This window comes from Diabrotica undecimpunctata, chromosome 6 (assembly GCF_040954645.1).
Source record: "Diabrotica undecimpunctata isolate CICGRU chromosome 6, icDiaUnde3, whole genome shotgun sequence".
Classification (NCBI taxonomy): Eukaryota; Metazoa; Arthropoda; class Insecta; order Coleoptera; family Chrysomelidae; genus Diabrotica; species Diabrotica undecimpunctata.
Genome location: NC_092808.1, coordinates 68,906,013 through 68,931,401, shown reverse-complemented (window position 1 = coordinate 68,931,401; position 25,389 = coordinate 68,906,013). Strand labels below are relative to the sequence as shown.

Below are 25,389 nucleotides of genomic sequence, written 5' to 3'. Positions count from 1 at the left end.
GCATTAACCATTCTATCATTTGATTTTTGTTTGAGTTTGATGTAGGCGCCCGCTCCAACTGAATGCTGTGATAAGGTACGTTATCAAAAACTAATACCGAGTTAGCAGGTAAATTAGGTAATAAATGTTCTTGTAACCACTTTCCATAGTTGTCTGAATTCATTTCAGAGTGGTAATCCCCTGATTTTGAACCTGATTTAAAGATTAATAACCCATTTTTTATGAATCCCATATCCCCACCGGCATGCACTATTATTAGTCGTTGACCTTTGGAAATATTTGAAAATAACCCCTTGGTTGATTCGTCAGTCCAGTTCTTTGAAGAAGTATGACCGCTGTGTAAGTAGGTCTCGTCAACATACACGATTGGCCTATTTTGACTCCGAAAATATTTGATTTGCCTCAGATATTTTATTCTCAAAGCTCTTATTGCACTTTTTTCTACAAGCACTTTTCGGTTGTTTTCGGTTTTCCTCCAACGAAATTGCATTTTGCGTAGAAGTCGCCTTAAAGATGTTTGTGAAATTGTGATATCCAAATCGTTGTGAATTTTTTGTTTTAATTTTTTTACCGTAACCCGACATTTTTCTGTTTTATAAAAATCGTAAATTATTCTGCGAATGTCGCTTATTTGGTATTCCGGCAAATCTATGATTGATCTACTGACTCGTTTTTTGCCTGGACTGGAAAAATGGACTCTGCCGGTAGTTTTCAAAGAACATTTTGCCTCGCTTGTTATTCTTTCGATTGTTCTGATGGAAATGCCTGTAAAAGAATTAGTAACTATAGTGATTTATTTTATCTAGGATGTAGGTGTATAAAAATGTCTATATTTACTGCCATATCGAAAGACAGTACACAATATATTACACTAGTCCTAACTAATTTAACGCCCGCTTTCATAATCAGTCATTAGGAGAAAGTCATGAATTTAATGGGTTTTAAATACCAAATTTTAAATACTGAGAAATATTTGACCTGTTTTGCTATTTAACTGTATTATACAAATACTTATGTCATTAGCAAGTAATATTTTTTTGAATTTGACGTAATCTATTAATGTCTTTTTAATCGTAAACAAATTATACAGGTCGAGGTAATGGATTTCGGGAACAGCTATGACCTTGAACATTTCACATAAACTTGTGTACTAAATAGGCGTAATGCATAGCTCTTGTCAAAATCCAATACATTAATAATATAATTACATATCTTCGATTCTAAAATATTGTAAAATACTTTAAAGAGTCTGAGTAAGAAAAGAGATATTTAGTTATATTCTTTGTGGCATTTTCAAGGTCATAGGTGTTCCCAAAATCCATTAACTCTTGGTAATATTTCAAAATTATTATTTACATTTTACATGTTTTTACACTAAATAAGTAAATATTATAATGTCTCGAATGTCTTTTAGTAAAATCTACGTGAAATAACAACTTCGACTATAGTGAGGGAAATACCTGTGGGATTATGACATACTCTTCCAAACGTAGGCAAACAATTATTTTGTTGAGGAAATTACACCCGTGGAGGATAATATTTGCTCTCGTATATTCGACAAACTGTTATGCAATAATCTGGAATGCCGACACAAAATCAACCAAATCCTCCACTATGTTTTGTTTTTAAACCAGGAGGAGTAAACTAAAAAGTTTCACAGCCAAGAAAGTCGCTAGAAAATTCTGCAAATATATTATATCTTCTTTTTGGGTTGATCATGACGGCCTTCGACGGTAATCCATAAATATTATAGCATTATAAAATTATTAAAGGTAAAAAAAAATTAAAGGTAAATTTGAATTACTCCTCCTGGTTTAAAAACAAGCCATAGGTTTGTCAACAAATCATAGGTTTGTTTGTTTGTCATAGGTTTTTTTTCATAGGTAAAAGAGGGCATTGAAAATACTGTACGAAAAGGGAAACCCGAAATTTTGCAAATATACATGTATCATATTGTAGCTTGCTGTGAGGTGTGTAATCAGCAAAAAACCTAAGAAACTATCCACGTGATTAATTTTTCTGTATTTTATGTGTAATAGAATTGTGCTGAACTCTGGATCATTTTTTGTAAAATAACGAATAATTTAAATTTTTTGTAAGTGTGGTAAGCTGTCAACATTATTATGTATGTCAAATATTCACCTATTTTTGATCTATTTTAATTTAATACAAGGTAGACATAAACAAACAAAATATTTCCACCAGTGGGAAGAAAATGCCTTATAAATAGAAATAGAACTATTGTGTTTTAAAAATAATATATAATTAAAATGAAATAAAAATATAGAGTTATTTTTGGTCCAAATAGACCACCGTAGTGCGGTTTTGTTATTATTTAGAAGTCGTCTAATTAAAATTAATTTATTGTAAGTACAAACTTACCTGTTGCTTTAGCTGTATTTTCTTTCACAGTTTTTAGGGTCTCTGCTTCGAGTTTAATATTTTTGAAATAATTAAACACATTAAATATAATCTCCCGAGATTGTCCACTGATAACAGAATTATTCTTTCTACTATTTTTCAACGCCATCGTTAGAAATTGTCACAAATACACTTAACTATCCGAAATAATAAGAAGTCTGAAAAATAATAGCTGCAAATCACTTAAGTGTTACGCACCTGATAACTGGGAGGATACTAAAGACCACCACCTAAGCCACTAAGCAATTTTGGGTTTGTGCGCACCGCCAAGTTAACTGGCGATGACAGTACATGTTGACGAATCGACAGAGCCAATATTATGGAATGGTCAAGTGAGCTCCGTATATCGGTGGCCACTTGACCACGGAGCTCACTTGAACCTGAATTTTAACATGGGCGGAGTCCACTTTATGCCGTAGATATATATATATATATATATATATATATATATATATATATATATATATATATATATATATATATATATATATATATATATATATTTATATATATGTATATATATATATATATATAGGGTTTTTATCGCGGTTCTCAAAGAATTAGTTTGTAAGCACTTTTTGAAATTATCTTTATTGTATCTTTTATGAAACACACATATATATCTAACATAACCAATGTAAAATTTAAAATAAACTATCTTTAAAATGAAACTAATTAAATTATATAGACAATGTAAATTTTAAACAAACTATCTTTAAAATTGAAATTGTTATGACACTAACTAAATTATATTAACAAGATTTTGTACCTTTCTGTCACTGAATGCCTAAATGAAACTGTTCTCCACTATATAGATTTTAATCACCACTCAATGTCTTCGTTCTCAGCGTCAATTATCCGTGTTTTTGTGAAATTCCTTTTTCCAATTATCAGCTTCTACCAATTTAAAATATTTTTCTTCTTAATAGCATTTATATTTATTCTTCTTTTTAATATACCAATATCCAATCACCAAATATATTATATAATTTTAATTTTCAATTAATACTTTCTTCCATTATCCAATCACCATTTATACATAACATAATTTTTAATCTTCAATAATATTCTTCTAATATACTTTCCAATACTATCAAATTTTAATACTAAATCACTGATTATTGCATACTTTATACTTTCTTCCTAATCACTAACTGTAACTAACTGTGTCTGTCATCTTAATAACTAATTGTCTGACTGCTTACTGACTGACTGGCCATTTTGAATCCAAATCACCGAGTATTTATACCTTTTCAATGTTCAAGAACCATCTGGCAAGAAATCAAATCCGAATTGTTCTATATATGAATGTTCTCGAAAAAGTATATCTTCGATCCACAGACATAACCATATTCGAGAAAGTTCTACCGTAAACAAAGGTTAAATTCTGTATTCTAGATAATTCTTTACTTTTCTATCGAGAATTTTATTGACATTTAGGCTTTTCAGATCAGAATATAAACTTATATGTAATTTAAACAACCTAAATTAATAAACTACACTACTTCAAATCCGTAACTATATGTAAACTAAACATTTTAAATAACAAATAACCCCACTTTATAATCGCAACCATCACTTGAATGTCATTTTCAGAGTATTTTTGGTTGCCTATGCACATGGCTCACTTAAATATATTTACAATATTATAATTATTAAAAACAAACTTTTTACACTTATTATATGCTAATTTCTTAAAAATGCCCTCACATAAATATATTTTATAGTATATAACTTATTAAAATAACCAAATACTTTTTATATCTAATTTTATCTAGTAGATAACTTATAAATTAATTTTTTAAACACTATTTTTCTTTCTCCTATATTCATATCATTTCAATCTATATATATATATATATATATATATATATATATATATATATATATATATATATATATATATATATATATATATATATATATATATATATATCTTTAAGGAATATGACCGTTTAATTTAATATAAAAAAATGTGCACTCGTAAGTGAAAGGGATATTTTCGGTCAAATTTGGAGATAAAAAAAGAAAAGAGTTGTGCTACTTTATTAAACATTACATTTTACAATTAAATTTCATGTTTAAACTTTTTTAAATGGAGTAAAAAATTGATATCTGACATTGACAGATGACATCTGGCAGATATCTTAAAATAGGAGTGGTTCAGGGTCGTATGTTAAATATCTGCCATAGTGCATTAAAAAAACAACTCAATTTATTAAATTGATACATATTGGAAAGATCTTTGATGTCAGTCTTATTATTGATGGAATTTGGATCTTTTTTATGTGAATCATCTCCAATATCCATCTTTTGTTGTAATTTTGTTCTTTTTCCAAAATCTGTACATTTTCAAAATCAAAAGAATGGCTATTTTCTAGAGAATGTTTGGCTAGAGCTGTTGTGTTGAATGCCTTGGTTTGTACACTATGTTTGTGTGCAACAATTCTTCTATGTACGTATTGGTGTGTTGGTCCAATATATGTTGAATTGCAGCATTTACAATTTATTTTATAAAAAAGTTTAAACATGAAATTTAATTGTAAAATGTAATGTTTAAAGTTTAATAAAGTGTTTGTTGAAAATGGCAAATTTGTCGAAACGTTTAAGCAAAATTTAAATAGTTTTATTTACATCAGACTGACAAACCCAGGAAATAAAAAAGTTTCTATTTAGGTATATATTTATATTATATGTCTAATAAAAAAAAGTTTAAAAATCAAAAGGGATTACAATAGTTCAAAATGTTTTCGGTCTTATCAGACCATCGTCAGTGAACCTGAAAGATACACTTAAGTAAATATTGGGTGGTATGGAGTGTAGTCTATGAATAAAACTGCGGAAGACAGAGAGTGTCTGTATTAGTGCATGTTTTCAGGTATAAAATGGTCCGTTTGGTCAAAGTTAATAGAGTTTGAAGATTCTAGTTCTAGTAATTTTACGGTGGAAATTAATCAAAACCAATAGTTTACCTTTATATTTACATGTGTATCCTTCTCTTTCACATGTACACTAAGATAAATTCAATTCATGTAAAACCGAATGAAGTCACTGATACCACAAAACTTGCTTATCTTATCATTTATTGATTTTTAATATATTTTTTAACAATTTAAAATAAACTTTAGTAATTTTCTAAATTTAAACAATTATTTAACAAAAATATTCACATAAAGGTCTTTAACCTGGTTTATCTTAAAACAACCTATCAATGTCGTAACGTCGTTATCAATTAAACATTTCATTTTTTTTTTTCAAAAACTTAGTTGGCTGGTGTGTTCTGCACAACTCATATGCGGGCTTAGTTTCGAAGGGGGGGCCATCATGTTCCTTGAAAGTAAATATTTTAACATCAACATTATGTCAATTTACATTACAATTTTAAGCATTTAAAAAAATGTGATTTCAACAAACTCACTGTTTAATGATAGCAAGCAAGGGGTAAGCAAGTACTGTTAAGTAAGAAATCTTACCACATGTTTTATTTTACACTCAAAATTTCAACCACGTTTGCTTCACTTAGTGGGATTACTTACTTTTCAGATTTACTGATGATGGTGTGATAAGACCAAAAACGTTTTGAACTATTGTAATCCGTTTGGATTTTTAAATTGTCATATTTTTTAATAAATAAATATACCAATTAGTTACATTAGAAGTTTTTACTTCCATAAAAAATTTTGTTAACTATTATGGCATACAGCCAACCACTGAGAACTTTTCCCTTTTAAGCATGATGAAAAACTAACAGAAAAAAAATCAGAAAAATATTAGTCAACCAAGAATTGGAATTTGATGCTTGATATGATCAATAGACGAAATAAGGAACGCACTGAAGGAAATGAAAAGAAAGAAAGCCCCGATAATATCGTTATAGAAGCTGTAAATATTGGAAGAGACCAACTTTTAGAGAATATAAAGGAATTGTCAAACTTATGACTGCACCAAAGTGGAAGACCTAAAAGATAGCACAGTGCACTTAGTATTTTATTACACAAAAAGGTCGATCCAACAGATCTCGGGAATTACCGACCCATAATCCTGTTAAACCACCTATACAAGAATAATAACTAATAGACTGGAAACAAAATTAGATTTTTACCAACGTAGAGAACAGGCAGGTTTTAGAAAAAACTTTGCACTGACGAGCACCTCCACTGCATAAAAAAAATCTATCGAATACAACGAACCATTGGTCCTGGCTTTCGTAGACTTTCGCAAAGCATTTGATACGATAGAAATTAACAGCGTAATGAGAGAGTTGGAGGAAAGTCGTATAGATTATCGGTGTTCCAAACTGATCGCCAGAATATACAATAATGCAACCATGACCGTAAGACTACACAAAGATGCAAAATATATAAAAATCAAAAAAGAAATCGGACAAGGAGACACGTCCCAAACTCTTTACGGCAGCTCTGGAACATGCTTTCAAACAATTGGAGTGGGACGCCAAAGGAATCAATATCGACGGCAAAATGCTCTCCCACCTACGATTTGCAAACGGAGTTCTGATAGGAGATAACTTAAAGATATTGGAACTATGCTTACTGAGTTAGAAACCGCCTATAAGGAAGTTGGTTTGAACATAAATTTTGGAAAGACACAGTACATGACAAATCTGGTATCAAGCGTAAATCCAAAAGTCGACTGCCGTTCACAAACATAAGTACTTAGGTCATGAAATCCAAATTGCCAGGGACAATCAAACCGATGAACTGCAAACAAGAATCTCTTTAGCATAGATCGCATATGGAGCGCTATCAGACATGTTTAAGAGCAACATGCCAAATTATTTGAAAAAGAAGATGTTCGATCAATGTGTGCTTCCGTTCATGACTTACGCCGCCGAAACTCTTTCCTTAACCCAGGCCAAAGCAGCTACTCAGAGTGTCCCAAAGAAGAATGGTAACGGTCGTTACTTTGACTGACTCTCAGAAGGTTCGAAATGAAGAAATAAGGACAGGCATCATAGATGTCATAGAGCGCATACCATGGCTGAAGTGGAACTGGGCGGAGCATGTGGCCAGAATTAATGATGGGCGGTGGACCCAAAAAAATACAGTATAGAGACCACCAGCAGACGGAAGAAGCAGAGGTAGACCACTTAAACGAGGAACAGACGACGTCAAAAGAATCGCTGCGAATTGGCTGCAGGTAGCTCAAGATCGACAGAACTGGAACAAATTAGAGGAGGCCTATATTCAAATATTGACGCAGAAGGGTGGATGATGATGATGAAGAAGAATCTCCCAATTTTCAAAAGAAAGTTTAATATAATTGTCAAATTATATTATTTATTTTCTAATATATGTAAACATAAACTAGGGGCACCTCCATTCAGAATGATATTCGGTTTCAAGCTGTGATAAAGATTAAGGGGCAAGCACAAAATATTTTTACGACGTTGATTGCATTAAATACCGTGAAAAGTAAGAGCTGTTGAAATATTAAAAACGTGTTTGTTTATTTTTCTGGTAGAGGTGAAATTTATACTTAACGATAATTCGGTTTGTTGGTGTTTATGTTACGTGAAAAGTAAGACCTGTTGAAATATAAAAACTTGTTTCCTTATTTTTCTGGTAAACGGGAAATTTATATTTAACGATATTTGGTTTGTTGGTGTTTATGTTAGTATAAAAATCCAATTTCGTCCAATGGTCGAAAAATACGGCCAAGACGTGTTCTGGTCACCAGTAAATAGGCAATGTCCGAAATATCGTTTTTTGGCGGTTTAATGTAGACCAAAACGCGTTCTAGACCTGTTGAAATTTCCAGAACTTTCTAAAGTCAGCCTGAAAGCATTCTGACATTCGCCATATTGCAAAAGGCCAATGTAATATAGAAAAATATTTTTATTGTTTATGAAAATATAAAATTCAAATTTTAAAAATAACATTAGTTCTAAATAAACAGAACGCGCATCAAAAACGTTTACATATACTTTTCCTTAAGGGCAGCAGCGCGGCGTACCCACTTTTATTCTACTTATTTTTGAAACTTTTGCGGTTACATACTAATTGTCTTGGCTCTACACGCGCATTTTTTGTCGAGACAACATCGAGAACTGATGAAATATCAATAAAGGCGGTTTGGGCTAATGTAAACTCATTACGACAATAAAGCAGCTGCAATCTTTGTTTCCTGAAAATAATTTAAAAATGATATGGATTTGAACTTTTTACATACCAAACTGATAAGTCCAGAGTTATTAATATCGAGTACAACAGCTAACACATTTCTCGGGGCAAGTCTACCTCTGTCTACATCAGGTACTCGTAAAATAACAGTTTTTCTTAAATCAATGGGTGGTAACTTTTATTTCTAATGGGCAATCATTTTCTCGGCTTGCTTTTTCAGTCCACCTTTAGCCTCTTTAACAAAATGTTTTGTATTTTGAGAACGATTTCCGAAGTGGAAATTGAAACGTAAAAAATAAACTTATTTTAAACTTAAATTGGGCTTAATCCCAATAGAAATAGGTTGCCAATCGCATCGTAAATTTTTTTTAAATCTCTTACGATACGGTTGGCAAATTACCTTTGTCGCTTTGTAAAATCATAGGTGCGCCGAACAAAAAAAATATCTAATAAATTATAGGTGTAGTTTGTAAGCTGAGGCTCACATAAAATCGGTTTTTGAACATTTTGTTTGTGTGCTCGTCGAGTTCTGGCAATATGACGAATACCAGAACGCGTTTTGGTCTACGTTAAACGTCCGTTACGTACTTACGTCTGACATGGGCAATATGCTGGTGACCAGAACGTGTTTTGGCTATTTTTCGACCTACAGCCGAAATCGGTTTTTGATCCTAACCTATATAATACATGTACTTATTATTATTTAACACATTTATACATACCATTTTTATTTCAGGTCACATCGATTCCAATTGGTCGGTGGGCGCAGTTCTAGAAAAGAAATTAACTCCTCTACCATTCACGTTAGCTCTTAGTGGGTTAATGAACCATAATAAAAATCAATTCAGACTCGGGGTCGGTATATTGATCGGATAGACATTTTATACAATATGAATCTTAGTCATAAATTCATTGTTGCGACTATTACCAATTAAAGTTTTATCAAGTTAGGCGCATCTTTTAATTTGTTTTTGGCATTTATTTTCAAATATTTTTGTGTAAATGCAGGGTGTCCAACTTTAGGTACAGTATTTAAAGTTTTTATAACATACTTGAGAAAATATTTTGTTTAATACAAATAAGTACTTTTCATTTACATATAAATAATATTGTTATTTAATATGGGTGAACGTTAAAAGTAAATTGTGTCATCTCTCCAATAAACCCTTTTTTTTATAGAAAAACTATATAAAATCCAAAATAAATATGGCTTTGCTAATATGCTGTTAAAGTTAATAGTGACGTTTAGTGGATCGTTATCACTACCTTAATATTAAACATTACTTGGGAATGGTATTCTATAGAATACTTATTCAATGGAACACTTTAGAATACATGACAATATTCTCCATAATATGAAAATCTATTAACAGTTTAATCAAATATTAGTGATTAAAAGTATCTTTGCCTTAATATAAAATAGTTATAGTTAACTGAAAACCATATTTTTTTTAGTGCGACTTTCTGTAAATGGTCGCATTTTTTGTTCGACGGTCCCCTTACATCTTTTGTAAGATGTTTCTTAATATCAGAGAAATACGTTTTTGTCATTGTTAAATCTCTTGTGCAAGTTTTTACAACCAAGTTATAGCTGTTTTACCATATTTTACCGCACTACTATAAAGATCTGCGTTGGCTCTTTAGACGTACAGGTTGGATTTTTTTATTTCATTTTATGCCTGTTTATCTTTATATAATCTCAAGAATTAATCACATTTAAAGTATCTCGAGTGTATATTCGTTTTCTCAGTGAATTATATTTTTAGATATTTTCGCCTATATAAGAGCGAGCACGTTTTCGCCTTTACTTTTAACTTTTATTTTAAACTAGAATTGATTGCCGTTGATGTTTTTATGTATTTAGTTACTTCGTTTTTATAGGCATACTAATAGAACCATCGAAGTTAGGCTAGGGTGGAAATGCAGAGAAGAATTCCAAAGACTGGCGGAACATAACCATGCCAACTGGACGGGGGATCCATCGGGGAATACACAGCAACGAAAAAGCTGATTAAATTGCTGGAAGAAGATCAGCTAAAATATTTCGCTCCAGAGCTGACCTTTGGAGTGCTAAAAATCATTGTCTGTCAACGAAAAAAAGCCTGGATCGGAAAACAGCATATCTCCCATTAGGAAAGTATAACAGTCAAGCACATCAAATGTATACTGGGCGCACATGGGCTGAAGTACTGTGAAAATTAGCAGGAATCATTTCAGAATCATAACAGGCTTCCTTACGTGACATGTGCCAGTCAAGGGACACCTACATACAATAAAGACTGTTTTATAGAAACTTTAGCGCTCTGTGGCAAAGAACCTGAATCAATCAAACAAAAATTTACATTATTGTGAGGCACTAGATCACAGCCGGCAATTACTTTTTGGAGACTACCAGGTGACTCCAAAACATATATCGCACGCTTATTTCTATGGTGTCATTATCCAAAAAAGTTAATTTTACAGGAGAAGCAAAATAAGATTTAGGTTGTTATAAAAATGAATTTATTCTTATATTAATTTAAACTTTTGATAATTTTATTGGTGTAAATTAATGTAAGAGGTAGTCACTTTATAATTGGTGTAAACAAATAATAAGTTAATTATTATATTGAGTTATGATTTTGATTTTGGTAGTATAGTGTCACTTTTGCTTCCAAATATTTTTATTGTTTTTGTTTAAATATGTGGAAGGCCACTTTTATGTTTAGTACAAGCTGCATTGCGTGTACTATTTCTTAGTTACAACTTACAAAAATAAAGTATCAGGTAGAAGGTATGAAATAATTTTTATGAAACATCAAACGAAAACTTTATTTCATTAACAGATTTGAAAAAGCCAAAAATACAAGAAAAATCAAAGTAAAATAACTATAAAATGCTTTTATAAAATGAACTCGCATAGTAAGGCGGAATTAGATAGGCATCGACAAGTGATTTCAGATCTTTCTTTTTTCTTGCGCCCAATTCAAGTTTCGAACCATACAGTCGTTTTAAAACGAAGTTGCATCGATTACTGCGACTTTTTCATGTGACACGATTACGTGATTTTGGTAAGGGCCGATTAATATTGATTTCCTTAAACTCCTCTTGCTCAAATGACGTTTTATACCACACATGAATCTGTTTATCTTCACTTTTTTCAAATTTCATTATTCTAATTTTTGAAGTGTAGACTGTGTCACCTTCCATATTCTGATCAAATTGGCTACCACACTCTTCGGCAAGATTTTTTAGATCACAAAAATCTGAGTAACACATTGCTCGTACTTTATAAGGATTTCCACTTTTTTTTTGCATTTCTTATAAGAGTTATATATTGTTCTGGTACGTACATCGGTCCAGAACGCAAAAACTTTTTCACTTCTTTTTCGATACGTGAATGTACCGAATCATTCTCATTCTGAGTGTGGCCGGCAACCAGAAATTTATGAGTTATGCTTTTAATCTTACAATTAGCAAGCGCATACAAGTACATCGAAAACATAAATTGATTTTTTTGTTGGCCGCCACAGTTGTCGGAATAAAATATTACATATTTCTAAACTTTCATCATTGACTATCGCAGCTTTTTCAGTTATGTAGCTGAGCACACAAGAGCCAATTTCATTGGAACCAAGTAATCCGTCAACTTTACTCCAAACAAAACAATAGGTATTATCTCTGGCAAGCTCGGTTATCGTCAGATCTATTACGTTCATCTTTGACTTGTAGTAAAAGGTAGATATCTCACCTTTAGGTAAGGGCAATGTAGCTTGCAAATCGTAACAAGCGACTACAAAATTATTTCTGACCAGTGTTTTATCATTTTCTTTCTCTTTTCTGTTCAGATCTTTTTCTTTTATATGTTCATTGTTTCGATTTTCATTTTGGCAGACCCCTCCGCATTTTTGAAAGAACTACACAGGTCGCACATGTCCTTTTTTGGAACAAAAAAACTGATATTATAATCGTTATTAAAAATTTTTCGAAAGGAATGTACTTTTGCAGGTACGACCCCTTTTTCTAAACAATTTTCTTTATAGTCACTGTATATGTCCGTTAAATTCTTGTTTCCTTCTATAAACTCACGAGTTGTCTGTTGTCGCAAATAGTGGCTCTCAATGCGCGGTATAGAGTCAATGTGTTCTTTATTATTAGCCACCGTTGCCTTCTGCAGTTTCTTCTGCTTCCCGTGTGTTCCTCTTTTGTCTAGTTCCCGCGAAAAGTTTTCTTTTTTATTACAGTTCTTATTGGTCTGTCATTTATATTGTGGGTATTTTTGAAAAAAGTTTTACAGGCACGAATCTTCTCTTCATTAATATTGAGATAAAACGCGTTTTTGAACTTACGCGGATTAGACAATCTTTTGTATTGATATTTAGGATTAATCTTCATCATGCAATTAGCAAGATAATCCCGTTGTCTATTTATACAACCAACTTTACAATAAAAAAATTTCGTGTCTTTGAGCTGAAGTAAAATTTTTCGAGCATTGTAAACGACATTTTTCTCCACAGGGTGGGCCTATATTCCTTGCAGGTATTATTTTCTTGGTTTTCGCCTGATAAATATTCTTTTCCGGTATTTCAAAGTATTTTGACTTGTTTCTTGGTTGAAATAGTATGGCCTTTATGACTTGGTTTGCTAGGAGAAGAATTTTCCTTAGCAATATGAGGAGAGTTTTCCATAGCAATATAAGGAGGGTTTTCGGTAGCAGTATGAGGAGGGTTTTCGGTGGCAATATAAGGAAGGTTTTCCGTAGCAATATTTACGTTTCCGAAGATAGTCATTTCATTGTTTGTGTTTCTTTCCTCATTTAAAACAAAATCGGGATCAGCCACATCATCATCCGAAGAAAAGTCGCCTGAAATTGATGATGATGACGAGGACGATGAAGCTGATGATGATGACGAGGAAGATTTGGCTGATGAAGTTGATGAGGAGGTAGTCCTTGTTTCTGTATCTGCAGAAGGTTGAAACGCACTAGTATATTCATTATGATGACTTACAAACACTATTGAATTTTTATCGGGAAAAGACTGGATGTCTACATTTCCTTGTGTTAAATTTACTATTTCTGTAGTAGATTGACTTACAAACACTTCCGAATTCATATCTGGTAAAAGTTGAGATGGCAAGATATTTTGTAGCTTTGAAAGATCTTCCTCGTTTTCGTTCTTGGCAATTTCTTGTTCTATACCATTTATTGTATCTGTAGTACATTGAACCGCAGCAGTATATTTATTTTGATGACTAACCAAAACTATTGCATTTTTATTAGGTACAGGTTCTATAGATACTTCTCTTTGTTCTACAATAACTGTTTCTGTGGAAGTTTCATATGGGCCGGTATCTTGATTATTTTGAATTACAAACAGCTCTGAATTGGTACCTGGCAATGGCTGACATGGGATATTTCGTGGTTTTGAGCAATCTCCCTTTATTACAACTTCATCTTTTTCTTTATTGTCCATTATAAGTTGTAACATTTTACGGCTTCTTGACATATTGATTCTAAAAGAAATTACATTATTACCTACCCTTGATATAAGTAAGTTTCACTTATATCAAGGAAATTTTTATTAAGAGAAGATGCATAGTTGAGGAAAATTGAAATACAACAGCGACTGTAAATAGAAAATATCCCCTTTCTTCTTAAAATTTAAAAAAATCTAATGTAATAATAATGGAAAAGTGACACTAAACTAAAACGTTCAGTGACGTTAATGAAATATTTTTTTAAATTTTATCTGACACAATGACCTTAAACGAAAAATGTCACTGTAGCATAAAATAGTATTCGTCAGACTTCCCGAAAGTTAGCGGAAAACTGACACTAACGTTAAAATGACGCTATTGTAATCAAACATTTACCATTAACCTATCCCGAAAGATACTGGAAAATTGACACTAACATTAAAATGAAATTATTGTAATTAATCATATACCACTCACTTACCTTTGCTTTTTGCGGCAAACTGCACTTAGATAAAATGTGACGTTTTTCCACTTAAAGTTCGCACAATTCTCCACAACATAAACGTGCTTTTGGTTTTAAAGACAGTCTAGTACTGACGCGTCATGCAACTTTTACGAGAGATCATAATGACACTAAGTGACATCTCTGCGCCAGGGTCGCGAGTTACGGTACAGGGTTTGGCTGGGCTGTAGTGCCCGCCAAATGCCATTAGGTGGCGGTGATAACTAAAATCTGGATTTTTTTGTTTAGTGACACTATTGGAATAAGCGTGCGATATGGTACCCATCCACTAGACCTGTACAAGTTGGTACAGGCTTCCAGAATTCTGGGATGGGTATCATGAATAAATGGAAGGTGTATAAGTCAATTGGTTGAAGTAAGACCAGTTTATAATAGACGGCTTCCGAAAAAAAAAAGAACCATATTCAAAAATAAAACAATGAGATGATTTCGTAGTATATACATTTGTGGAATAATAAGTGAACATGTTATTTATTCATATGTCATTTATTAAGTATAAAAGTGTAATTGCTGTCTTACATAAACATTTACCAACACATTTCACATTTACATGCATTTGTAATCTATAAAATAGGTAAATCTGTAACATTTAAAAATTATCAATCCAGCAACTGTCTATTGATAAATTTTTCACCTAAGTGAATTTGTTATGTAGCGGCTGTTTCCTGATAGGTAACTAACAACGCAGAAGAACTACTTGTGTCCTATGTTATATCCTATGTATAATCGTAAAAAATTTAAAATCAAATATATATGACAATTTTATTAGCAACACGGAAATATACCTTTTTATCTAGGAAGGGGATTTTTCGTGAAATAATTACTTGTATCTCATATTATACGCTGTTTCTATTCTCTTGTAGTTTAAAAGTCTCACTAATATAGTCTTGGTATTCTTAGAGTTCCATCTTATTACAAATTCGTGTTTTTGGGTTACTGCGTCTTCGTCACTAGAAAGTTCCGTTAACGATAGACAAAATACATAAATTTGATAAACCGTTGCATTTAAAATTTTCTTTTCAAATGAGACACCCTGTATATTTATCAAATGTTACTAATATTTGACTATAATTGTAGTTCCTTTTTGTTAGTCAATTTTGTATTAATCATCATTTTGGAATTGTGACACAGAGTTTATTATTTAAGGTGCTGTTTTACATACCGAAATGTTTTCACTGTAAAGTGCAATTTTTTTTACAGAACGTTTGTGAAATTACCTAACAAAAAAAATATATTGTTGAGAAAAATTGAATAGTTTATTAGTCACTGTTCCATTATTTTATTAAAAATTTGGAATTTTTTTCATTCGTCCTGGTCCTTTCTTAATGCCAACCATTTGTTTATCCTTAGATTTATTGCTTATTAAGGGATGTACTTCTGTAAAAAAACGTATTCTCACATTATAGATGTGAAAACCAATTTAATATTGTGAATAATAATACACATTGTTAATACCAATTTAAAGCTTTTTTGAATATATTTTTTCTCAATCAGAATCAGCTATAAACAAATTATTGCTTAACTTGTCTATTCGTATTTAACTTACGCAGGACTAGTGCTCCTACAGAATTACGGCGTAATTGTGTCATTATTAAAGGTACAGAAAAAAAGCAATCAGAAGAACAGTTTTAATTTTGTTAGAGACTTCTCGAGCAAGATGGAATTTCCAAAGAAAATAAGAAGCTATCAATCAACAAAACAATGTACATAAAGGAATCCTGCGACATACTAATTGATTCGTAATTAAATGGAAATTAGCCAAGTAGTCACTAATAGCGTTAAAAATTAATAATTGGGATCTAACATAACTCATTATTTTCGTTCAAGAAATCTTCAGTTACATTTATTTCTTCCAATTATTTATTAAGTATATTGCAGAAAACATCTAAACCGATATAAGTGATCGTCTCAACTTCAGTCATGTCCAAGTCGGTGTATTTTAATAGTTGTTTTTTATCCTTATTGTGAGATAAAAAAAAGTACAGCTACCTTGAGTAATTTTTTTCTATTCACTTAATCTGAAGCTTATTGTGTTGCCCATTGTTGTTTTCTACATCAAGTCTAGAATTTTTGTACTTTGAATAAGTTTGTAGAGGTCTTTTGCTTGGTGTGTCGTAAATATACCAGGGTCTCCTCGTGGTTGCCCATATGGTTTTTGTCTTTTGTGGTCCAGCGCCTCGCAATTGCATAATACATATGTTACAGTTTCCGGTTCCTTATCGCAGAGTCTACAGGTAAGGTCTCGATTGTAAATACCTATTTTATTCAGAAATTATCTTAATTTAAACGGTAAACATTCTTGTGACTTTTTTCAGTTTATGCCTGCCTATATGGAGCAGTTCCTCTGTTCGTTTTGTATATGGTCCACCAATAAATATTTTACCATGTGTTTGTTTTGGGATTCTCTCCCAATATAGCTCATGTCTTTCTCAGATCCGGTTCTCTACAGCCCTTTGTACTGCAGTATTTGAGGGTGCCAGGGTCACAGTTGGTCCGTCTAATTAGTTTGATCCTCTCTTAGCAAGTTGATCTGTTTTATCGTTGCCTTCAATGGCCTGGTATCCAGAAGAGCTAATCCTTGTTCCGGTCTCCCCGTTCATTCAGTTCTCTGATGCAATTCCACATGAGTCTGGATGTCATTTCCTGACACGCTAGTGTCTTCAGTGCCGCTTGACTGTAAACAATATATGGATCTACTCGTTTTTAAGTGTCTCTTATTATTTCCCCTTAACATTGCAGTATCGTATAAATCTCCGCAGGTAAACGGTGCAATTCTTCCCCAAGGCTTTCACTAATTCTTGGGAGTATATTAGTGCCCCCGCCCTCTCCGGTCACCATGTTGGTTGTGGTATTTCTTGTTTCTCCATGCATCCCTATCTGAAATAGACACCGTTTATGAATTCTTAAAATTATATCTTTTTGTCATGTGATTCGATTCCATGTTAAAGATGTCCTTACTCATACACCCTGTCCCTTTATTGTTTTAATATGTAGGCCTCCAATCTTACCTCTTCTTGTATTATCAAATGCAAGGGAGGCAGGTCTAGTAGAGCTTCCACAGCTGATGTTGGAGTGGTGCGCATGGCATCACGTCCCAAGACACGCAAGTATTTCCACCTTGCTGGTTTGAAGTGTCTTAGTCCATCACATCGTCGCTGCATAGGTAATAGAGGGTTTCATCACTGTTATACACCCAATGCACCCAGTGCACCATGTCCGGTCTTATTTTTTTCTTCCTAAAGCTTTTGAAGACCTATCCCTCTAATTTCCCTCTGCTTGTGAAAGCCACTATGGTGACTTTGTCAGGACTCAGCCCCTGCCTAAGGGTGCGTTCATTACGAAGACCATCGCATCGTATCCTCGCCTAGATTATAGCACTGACAGTGAACGCTCGCATTTAAAATAAAATGCATTTATTTACCTGGCGATCGATACCATGGTCGGAGCGAGAGTCGGTTGTCTGCGCCTCGTAGTGTCGATCGTAGAGAGTACTAGGGTCAAGCTCTTTTTTACGTTTTCAGTTTTTTCGGAATCAAAAAAAAATATAACTGCTTCCTATTTTTGCTACAGAAATTTTATATTTTGCCGTATCTAAAACACACAATATATGCTTACTTAATCGCGTTTTTAGAATATGTATATTTATTTATAAGTTATTTAAAAACTAGTTAATTGTTGTATACACTTAAATGCTATCCGGGTTTTGTGCCTTTTATGTTATAAATTAATTAAATATACCGTACTATTTCTGATAAGTAAGTAAATATCAAAACAAGACTGTCTAAAATCGCAATACCACTGTTATCACAATTAGTGAGGAGTCAAACTGAAGATGTGACTAACCAGAAAAAAACGGCGCGTGGCACTTGGGGTGTGCCGACAGAAGTGAATATTTCTTATAGCTTATTATTACTTATAGGTACTATTATTTATTTAATTCAATTTTATTCACGCTAAATAGGATTTCGGGCCGGTGCAAAACATCATACCGAGCAATAAGAAGTATTCACTTCAAAATAATCTGTGTTACTATCCCGGAAAACCCTTAACGTGTATGTATATTTTAAATCAACCGATTGATGAATATACGCTAGATGATTTTCAAACATCAATTGTTCAAAAAGTTGAAAGTGTGACACTAATCTACATGACATAGTGTAATAAAGATGTTAAAAAGAATTTAAAAAATGAACTACTAATGAAATTATATTTTCATAATAATCTAAACAACCCGTTTTTACTTTTAAGACAGCAAAACTGTTTTGTTCCGATCTAAAGCGTTATGAAATATATTTAAGGCAAGAACTATTAACCTTGTTAGGTGCCACACTTAATTGTACTTATTTTAGCAGATTGTTGTGGTTCATCATTAAGCTTTAGCAGCTCGACCACTGGTAGCGGTTAGACATGTACAGCCTCAGTATACTGTTTTTTGAGAAGCTTTTTCGTATGTCTGTTCATCGCTGTGTAGATCTGCTGCGTTGGTGTTGACTCTGAGGCCTTTCTTGGACCACTAACCGCTCTATTTTGTGATCGCTTCGATGGATATGACCAAAAAACTTCTATAGTAGACGCTGATAACTGAAACTAGAGAGACACTGATTGGGTTTAATTTAATCTAGAACCGAGACATTCGTACGGCGAGCCGTCCACGTAAATCGAAGCTGTCGTCTCCATGTCCACATTTCAAAAGCGTCTATGCGTCGTCTATCTGATTCTTTGACTGTGTATGTCTCGCATGCATAGTAAAATATGGAAACGCTGTTGAAATGAGTTTTTTTTTGTTTGTCATAGTAATGTGACGATCACTCCATACCCCATTTAGTTCAGTCATTGCTGCTCTTGCTAGTTGTATGCGTCTTCGAATTTCGGGTTCAGAACTGCCTGTGTTGTTAACTAGAGCTCCAAGATATATCATAGAGGAGACTACCTCGCACCCCGTAATAGTTCGGGTTTCAGGAAAGTGTTGTTGGCGATCAATAACCATGATTTTTGTTTTGTTGTAGTAAACCTTGAGTCCAACACTAGTACTTTCTACCTCGGGTTTTTTTAGTGAGTAGTAATTTCTTTCGTATATATATATATATATATATATATATATATATATATATATATATATATATATATATATATATATATAGGGTGCGGCAGATAAACGGCCAATTGGAAATATCTCGAGAACTAAAGGTAACTGAATTATGAAAATTGGAATGAAGGGGTTTTGAAGGGTGACCTATTTAATAAAAATATTTTCATATATTTGCTACATCAGGTAGTAACTTCGTTTTTTAACGGGACACCCTTTTTTTAAGTTTAGAAATATTCACGTTATTCTGAATATTTTGAAGTTATACTTCTATACGCACGGTCGGCCGTTGGAAATTTGCATGAGAGTGAATCTGTGAAACCATTACATATGTAAGATAATGAGTAAGAGAGAGGCAGAACATATATTTTCTCTCTCTTCCTCTCTCGAGAATAAAAATGTTCCTTTTGTATTTAATATTATATAATATATAATATTGTATATATAAATATATATATATATATATATATATATATATATTGTCGCCAAGGTAACCAATCACGACAAAGATGCGGAAGTGTGCTGAAATTTCTCAAACACGATGTGTATAAAAGAACAGCACATCTTCCGATCGGGATCCAGTCGTCATACACTACTAGCCCCGTAAGACCTTGTTGGTTCGGTGCGCTACCAAGCTACCTTTGAGTTTTATTAATCACCGCTATCCTATTATCGTCGAAGACGTCCTGAGTTGAAGAATACTTGATAATGGTTATCCAATTTAGAAGTTAAATCATCAAGTGTACGAGAACCGGCGTGTCGACTGCAAAACGCTTCCTGACAGTAGAACACGACTTACTGAGATAGAAAAGACATTGGTCTTAGAACTACCTCACATCGTGTCGAACTGACCACAGCGTTATTTGGGCCTGTCACGGTAAAGAGCGAATAAAAGCCCCGACGGGGACTTGTAATTGCTTTTCCGATCAGGTTGAGCTGCAATAACACTTCGTCTCCGAAACCTTACGTAAATAGTAACTATATGAATTACTGTTAACGAAAAGGTAGCTATACGAAGCGACTGGCAGCAGGAAGAGTCGACACGGCCGGCATTCTTGTACCTCTCTCGAGGAGAGGGAACGCGGCTACACGACGTGAGAAGGCCGACATCTCTGTGGAACTTGAGGTATACACCACGCATCAGAATTCTAACATATATAAAGTCAGTGTAAGAATATTTTGTCTGTAAGAAAGCTCGAACTGTTAGAGAATTCTGATTGCCGGTGTCCCCTCACCTACCACAAAGGCTCGGCGGCCCTTCTTGCCCGTAACGGCCGGTATCTCAATAAACTCCTTAAATACGAAGATGGACTCTCGAAACTTGAGATCCTCTTCAAGAGCGGCGGTCGTAGATCGTCCAGAAACCCCTGAAAACCAGGAGGACGCTACGGCCGTACGACAATATATATATATATATATATATATATATATATATATATATATATATATATATATATATATATATATATATATATAATATGTATTAATAGTATTAATATTATTATTTATGTGATATGTTTTGTATTATTTAAAATTAAACGTTTATAATTATTTTAGGCTTTTGTATTTCAAAATAATCACTGTTTTACCGAGAACTGTCAATTTTGAAATCCGTTAGTGTCATAACTAATTGGCACATCCTTTACGTGTTTGGTTCATACGCTGGTGGTTGTGAGTTCGAATTCCAATTATGAATTTCCTTTTTTATTTTTGAAATATTTAAAAACCTCACGTTAATCTTATTAAATATATGAAGACTACAGGGAAAAAACCAGATATGTCAAAATTTCATAAAACCGAGAAAAACGCATATATAACTTTGAAGACCATAATGTGTCTTACATTGAAACGTATAATAAAACTCGGGAGTCAAAATTGCTTCATAAAAACACATGAACGGCATTGCACTGTTTTTATTCAGAAAAATGTGTTACACTCTTTAAAAATCCAGGAAATTCTTGTCAACCGCAATTTGTCTATTGAAAGAACCAGCTTAGTCATCTGAAACAGAAAATTGTCAATGCTTTCAATAATGAAAATAGGTTTCATTTTGATTAGTATTTCTATTGTGAATGATAGGTAATAATAAATACAGCAAAACCTGTCAATAACGGTCAATAAAAATGACAGAACTATTGGCCGCTATAAAAAGGTGGCCGCTAATACCAGGTTTTGTAGTCCACAAATTTTGGTTTGGGAAACTTTGAAACTAGCCGGCTAGTACAAGTGGCCGGTTTTGACAGGTGGCCTTTAACACAGGTTTTACTGTAACATGGCTCGTTAAAGATCCCTACCTCTGGTAGATGTGTATGGCTGTATGTATAAATCGCTGTGCTTGGCTTTTGAAATTGCGAGGGGTCCTGAAACAACATACAGGGAATAATATTATAATTTTTTGTGATACCTTATATCTTACCTGAGTAGTCTGGTAATGGTAATTCAAATTCTCCAGTCTTCAACTCCGTAGTTGTTAAGGTTATTCGTTTCTTCAAGATGCTTGAAAAGAATGGTCCATTGTAAGAAGATCGATGATCAATGAAGTCGACTGTGCTCGGATGTGGCAACAACCTGTTTCAAAACCTGAGTTTTGAAAGGGCATTTTGGAACATACTTTTTGTCCAAAAATGATTTCCAGTCCAAAACTATTTTTCGTGTTACTTTCATGACGATGAATGGAGACGGCTTTACGCGGGACCCCTTAATCATGTCTCTAAACTCTTTTGGTACTTCAAAAGGCATTTTTTAGATTCCACAGTCCAACATTCTTGTCACACTCTAAGTATGAATGTCCACGGATGGGATATGTAATTTTTATTTCACGAAGCTTATGGATTTTGTTATTTACGATATAATGTATGAATCGGAATATTGTGAAATTAATGTGTGAATATTGCGAACTTTTTATACATGCCTGTTTATATTTTTACAAGAAACAAAACGAGTCTTTCTATTACGTTATGTTATATCAATGCATAAATGTCTTGTTGAACATTTAATCATTCAGAAAAATAATTATATTCGATATTCACAAATGTTTGTTCTTACAAAAAAACTTTCTATTATTGAAACACGCATTGTTTAATAATAATTTTTAAATCAATCCAACGCTATCTACCGTGAAACTTGTGACATATCTGGTTCTTTCACTGGACGCATGGACAAAGCTGGTTTTTTCCCAGTATCCCGAAACTTTGAAGTGTAATTACTCATGACAAGACTACTTTTTGCCCTTTACGATAGCTCTAAAATGTGCTTCTCCGCGTGTTCTATACCATAGAATAGAAATCTGAAATTTGAAAAAAATTGACATGTCTGGTTTTTTCCCTGTAGTCTTCATATGTAATATACGCAAAAAACATAAATTTTAAAATAAAATGAAAATTTACAACATAATCAGAGTTTTTGGTTTTTTATTTTTATCTTCGTAAAGTAAGTTAATGTATATTGGCAGTTTTAAATACTTATGAATATTACATTTTAATTTATATTGTATTATATTTATATTATATTGAATTATGTTGCAGCGTATTTATTGTATTTTAATTTTTATATTAATAACAAAATAAACAATGAATCATACTGCAGAGTATGTGTAAATTTTTTTTTTCATTCAACTCCTTTTATACATATATAAAAATAAAAATATATATTTTCATTAAAATATTGATACAATTCTTCATTTACTATACTCCTATTACAGGTCAAATGTTTATATACAGCAAACGATGCACCATATACCTATATAACAAATTATTTTTCTCTTTCTGCTCTCTCTTACCTATAGCATTACATATGTAATGATTGTGCAGATTGACTCCTATATAAATTTTTAACGGCGAACGCGTGTATATAATTATAACTTCTACCGGCAGTCCCACTAGATTGCCACACCCGTTTTTTTTTTGTTAATACTTCCCTATACCTATTGTGAACCGTTTTTAAATTATAATGTTAGTCCCAATAAGCATCCTACCGGGACTGTCAAAAATTTTAGAAAAGGTTATCTATAAACAGATATACGATTATATTTTCAGAAATAATGTAGTTACGTGTATACAATCAGGCTTTAGAAAAGAGTTTAGTACAACGACCCTGCTTCTTGACTTAACCGATAATATACTTCGATCATTTGATGAAGGAAAAGCAACCTCAGTCATCTTGCTTGATTTTTCTAAAGCCTTCGACACTCTTGATCGCGCTCTTCTGTGTGCTAAATTGAAATATTTTGGATTTGATGATACCTCCTTACAGTTTTTCAAATTTTATTTGGTAAATCGTTATCAAAAGGTCATAATCGATAATAGTTCATCAGAATTTGCATCTGTCAATTCAGGGGTGCCTCAAGGTTCGGTTCTTGGTCCTCTTCTTTTTTCAATATATATATATATATATATATATATATATATATATATATATATATATATATATATATATATATATATATATATATATATATATATATCCGACATGTATAAATCTTTAAATAATCTGAAATTGCACTCTTTTGCAGATGACACACAACTGTATTTCTCTTTTGAACCTAACTCTGTAAATCAAGCGTCACAAAAAATAAATCAGGATTTGGAATCTATTTGTACTTACTCCACTAGACATAATCTTAAACGTAATGCTAAAAAATGTAATTCTTTGTTATATTGTTCAAAAAATGATAAAGCCACTGTTCAGGATAACTTAAAACTAATTATAAAAAATGAACCTCTAAAAAATGTTAATAGTTGCAGAAACTTAGGAGTCATATATGACTGTACGCTACGTTTTCAAGAGCATGTCACCCTTTTAGTAAAAAAGTGCTATTTAGTTATGCGTCAACTGTATAGAAACAAAGGCATTTTAAACTTTAAATTGCGTAAGTTACTTTGTGAAACTATGGTTATGTCAATTCTTAATTATGGGCTCTTGGTATTTTACCCTTGCTTAGATCAAGTTACGAAATTGAGGTTGCAAAAAATTCAAAATAATTGTTGCAGATTTGTTTTTGGCATAAGAAAATATGATCGTGTATCATGCAAAATTAAAGAACTTCAATGGCTAACAATAGATAATTTATACAAATATCACCTCGTCTCATTGATATATCGAATTATTTCGTCGTCAAATCCTATTTATTTAAGGAACAAATTAGTATTTCGTGGAGACGCTCATAATCTGGATCTGAGATATCCTCATAGTCTTATGCTGCCAAGATATAGACTAGCTATTTTCCAGCGATCGTTTACTTACAATGCTGTTTTAGTGTTTAATAGTTTAACAAAAAATTTAAGAGGTAAATCTCTTGATTTCATGAAGCGGCATTATAAGAAATTTTTACTACAATCGCAGTAACGTTATTATTGTTATATAGTATATTGTTGTCGTAATTGTTACCATTAGAATTTTTAGAATTTTTTTTTCTTTTTGTTTTTATTTATCATTAATATCATTTATCACATAACATCACAAATTATTTTCTTTATCTTATTTTTCTAGTAGCCACATGACTATTTCTACCATTTCAATATTATATTATTATTTATGTCAATTTATAAATAATTTTTTTTTCATGTTCTACTTATTTCAAACTGATTTTGTAAACTTGAGGTTAAGTGGAGTAGCTCTAGCTAGACTTCGCCTCATGTATCTCTTGTTTGTAAATTTTTACAGACTAAATAAAGGCAATTTATTATTTATTATTATTATTATTATTATTAATGGTTTTTATATGAAAATACACTTTTCTACCATGTATATAAATTTTCTAATGT

General features: G+C 32.3%; 2 protein-coding genes across 4 annotated transcripts in view; one reads left to right on the top strand and one right to left on the bottom strand.

Annotated features, from left to right (window-relative positions):
* Tom40 (Translocase of outer membrane 40) overlaps nt 1–9,511 on the top strand; it is a 200,047-nt gene extending 190,536 nt beyond the window's left edge. Inside the window, exon 5 of the mRNA XM_072534793.1 lies at nt 9,298–9,511. Coding sequence (XP_072390894.1) covers nt 9,298–9,437 — 140 coding nt within the window. The 3' untranslated portion in view covers nt 9,438–9,511. The remainder of the gene's footprint in view (nt 1–9,297) is intronic.
* A 3,255-nt stretch (nt 9,512–12,766) lies between these two features.
* Rbbp5 (retinoblastoma binding protein 5) overlaps nt 12,767–25,389 on the bottom strand; it is a 372,021-nt gene continuing 359,398 nt past the window's right edge. For 2 of the 3 annotated variants that reach the window (XM_072534791.1, XM_072534790.1), the window contains exon 10: nt 12,767–15,918. In XM_072534791.1, coding sequence (XP_072390892.1) covers nt 15,824–15,918 — 95 coding nt within the window. In that variant the 3' untranslated portion in view covers nt 12,767–15,823. Of the gene's footprint in view, nt 15,919–18,058; nt 18,133–25,389 lie in introns of those variants that run through there. The other variant, XM_072534792.1, reaches the window with a different exon arrangement.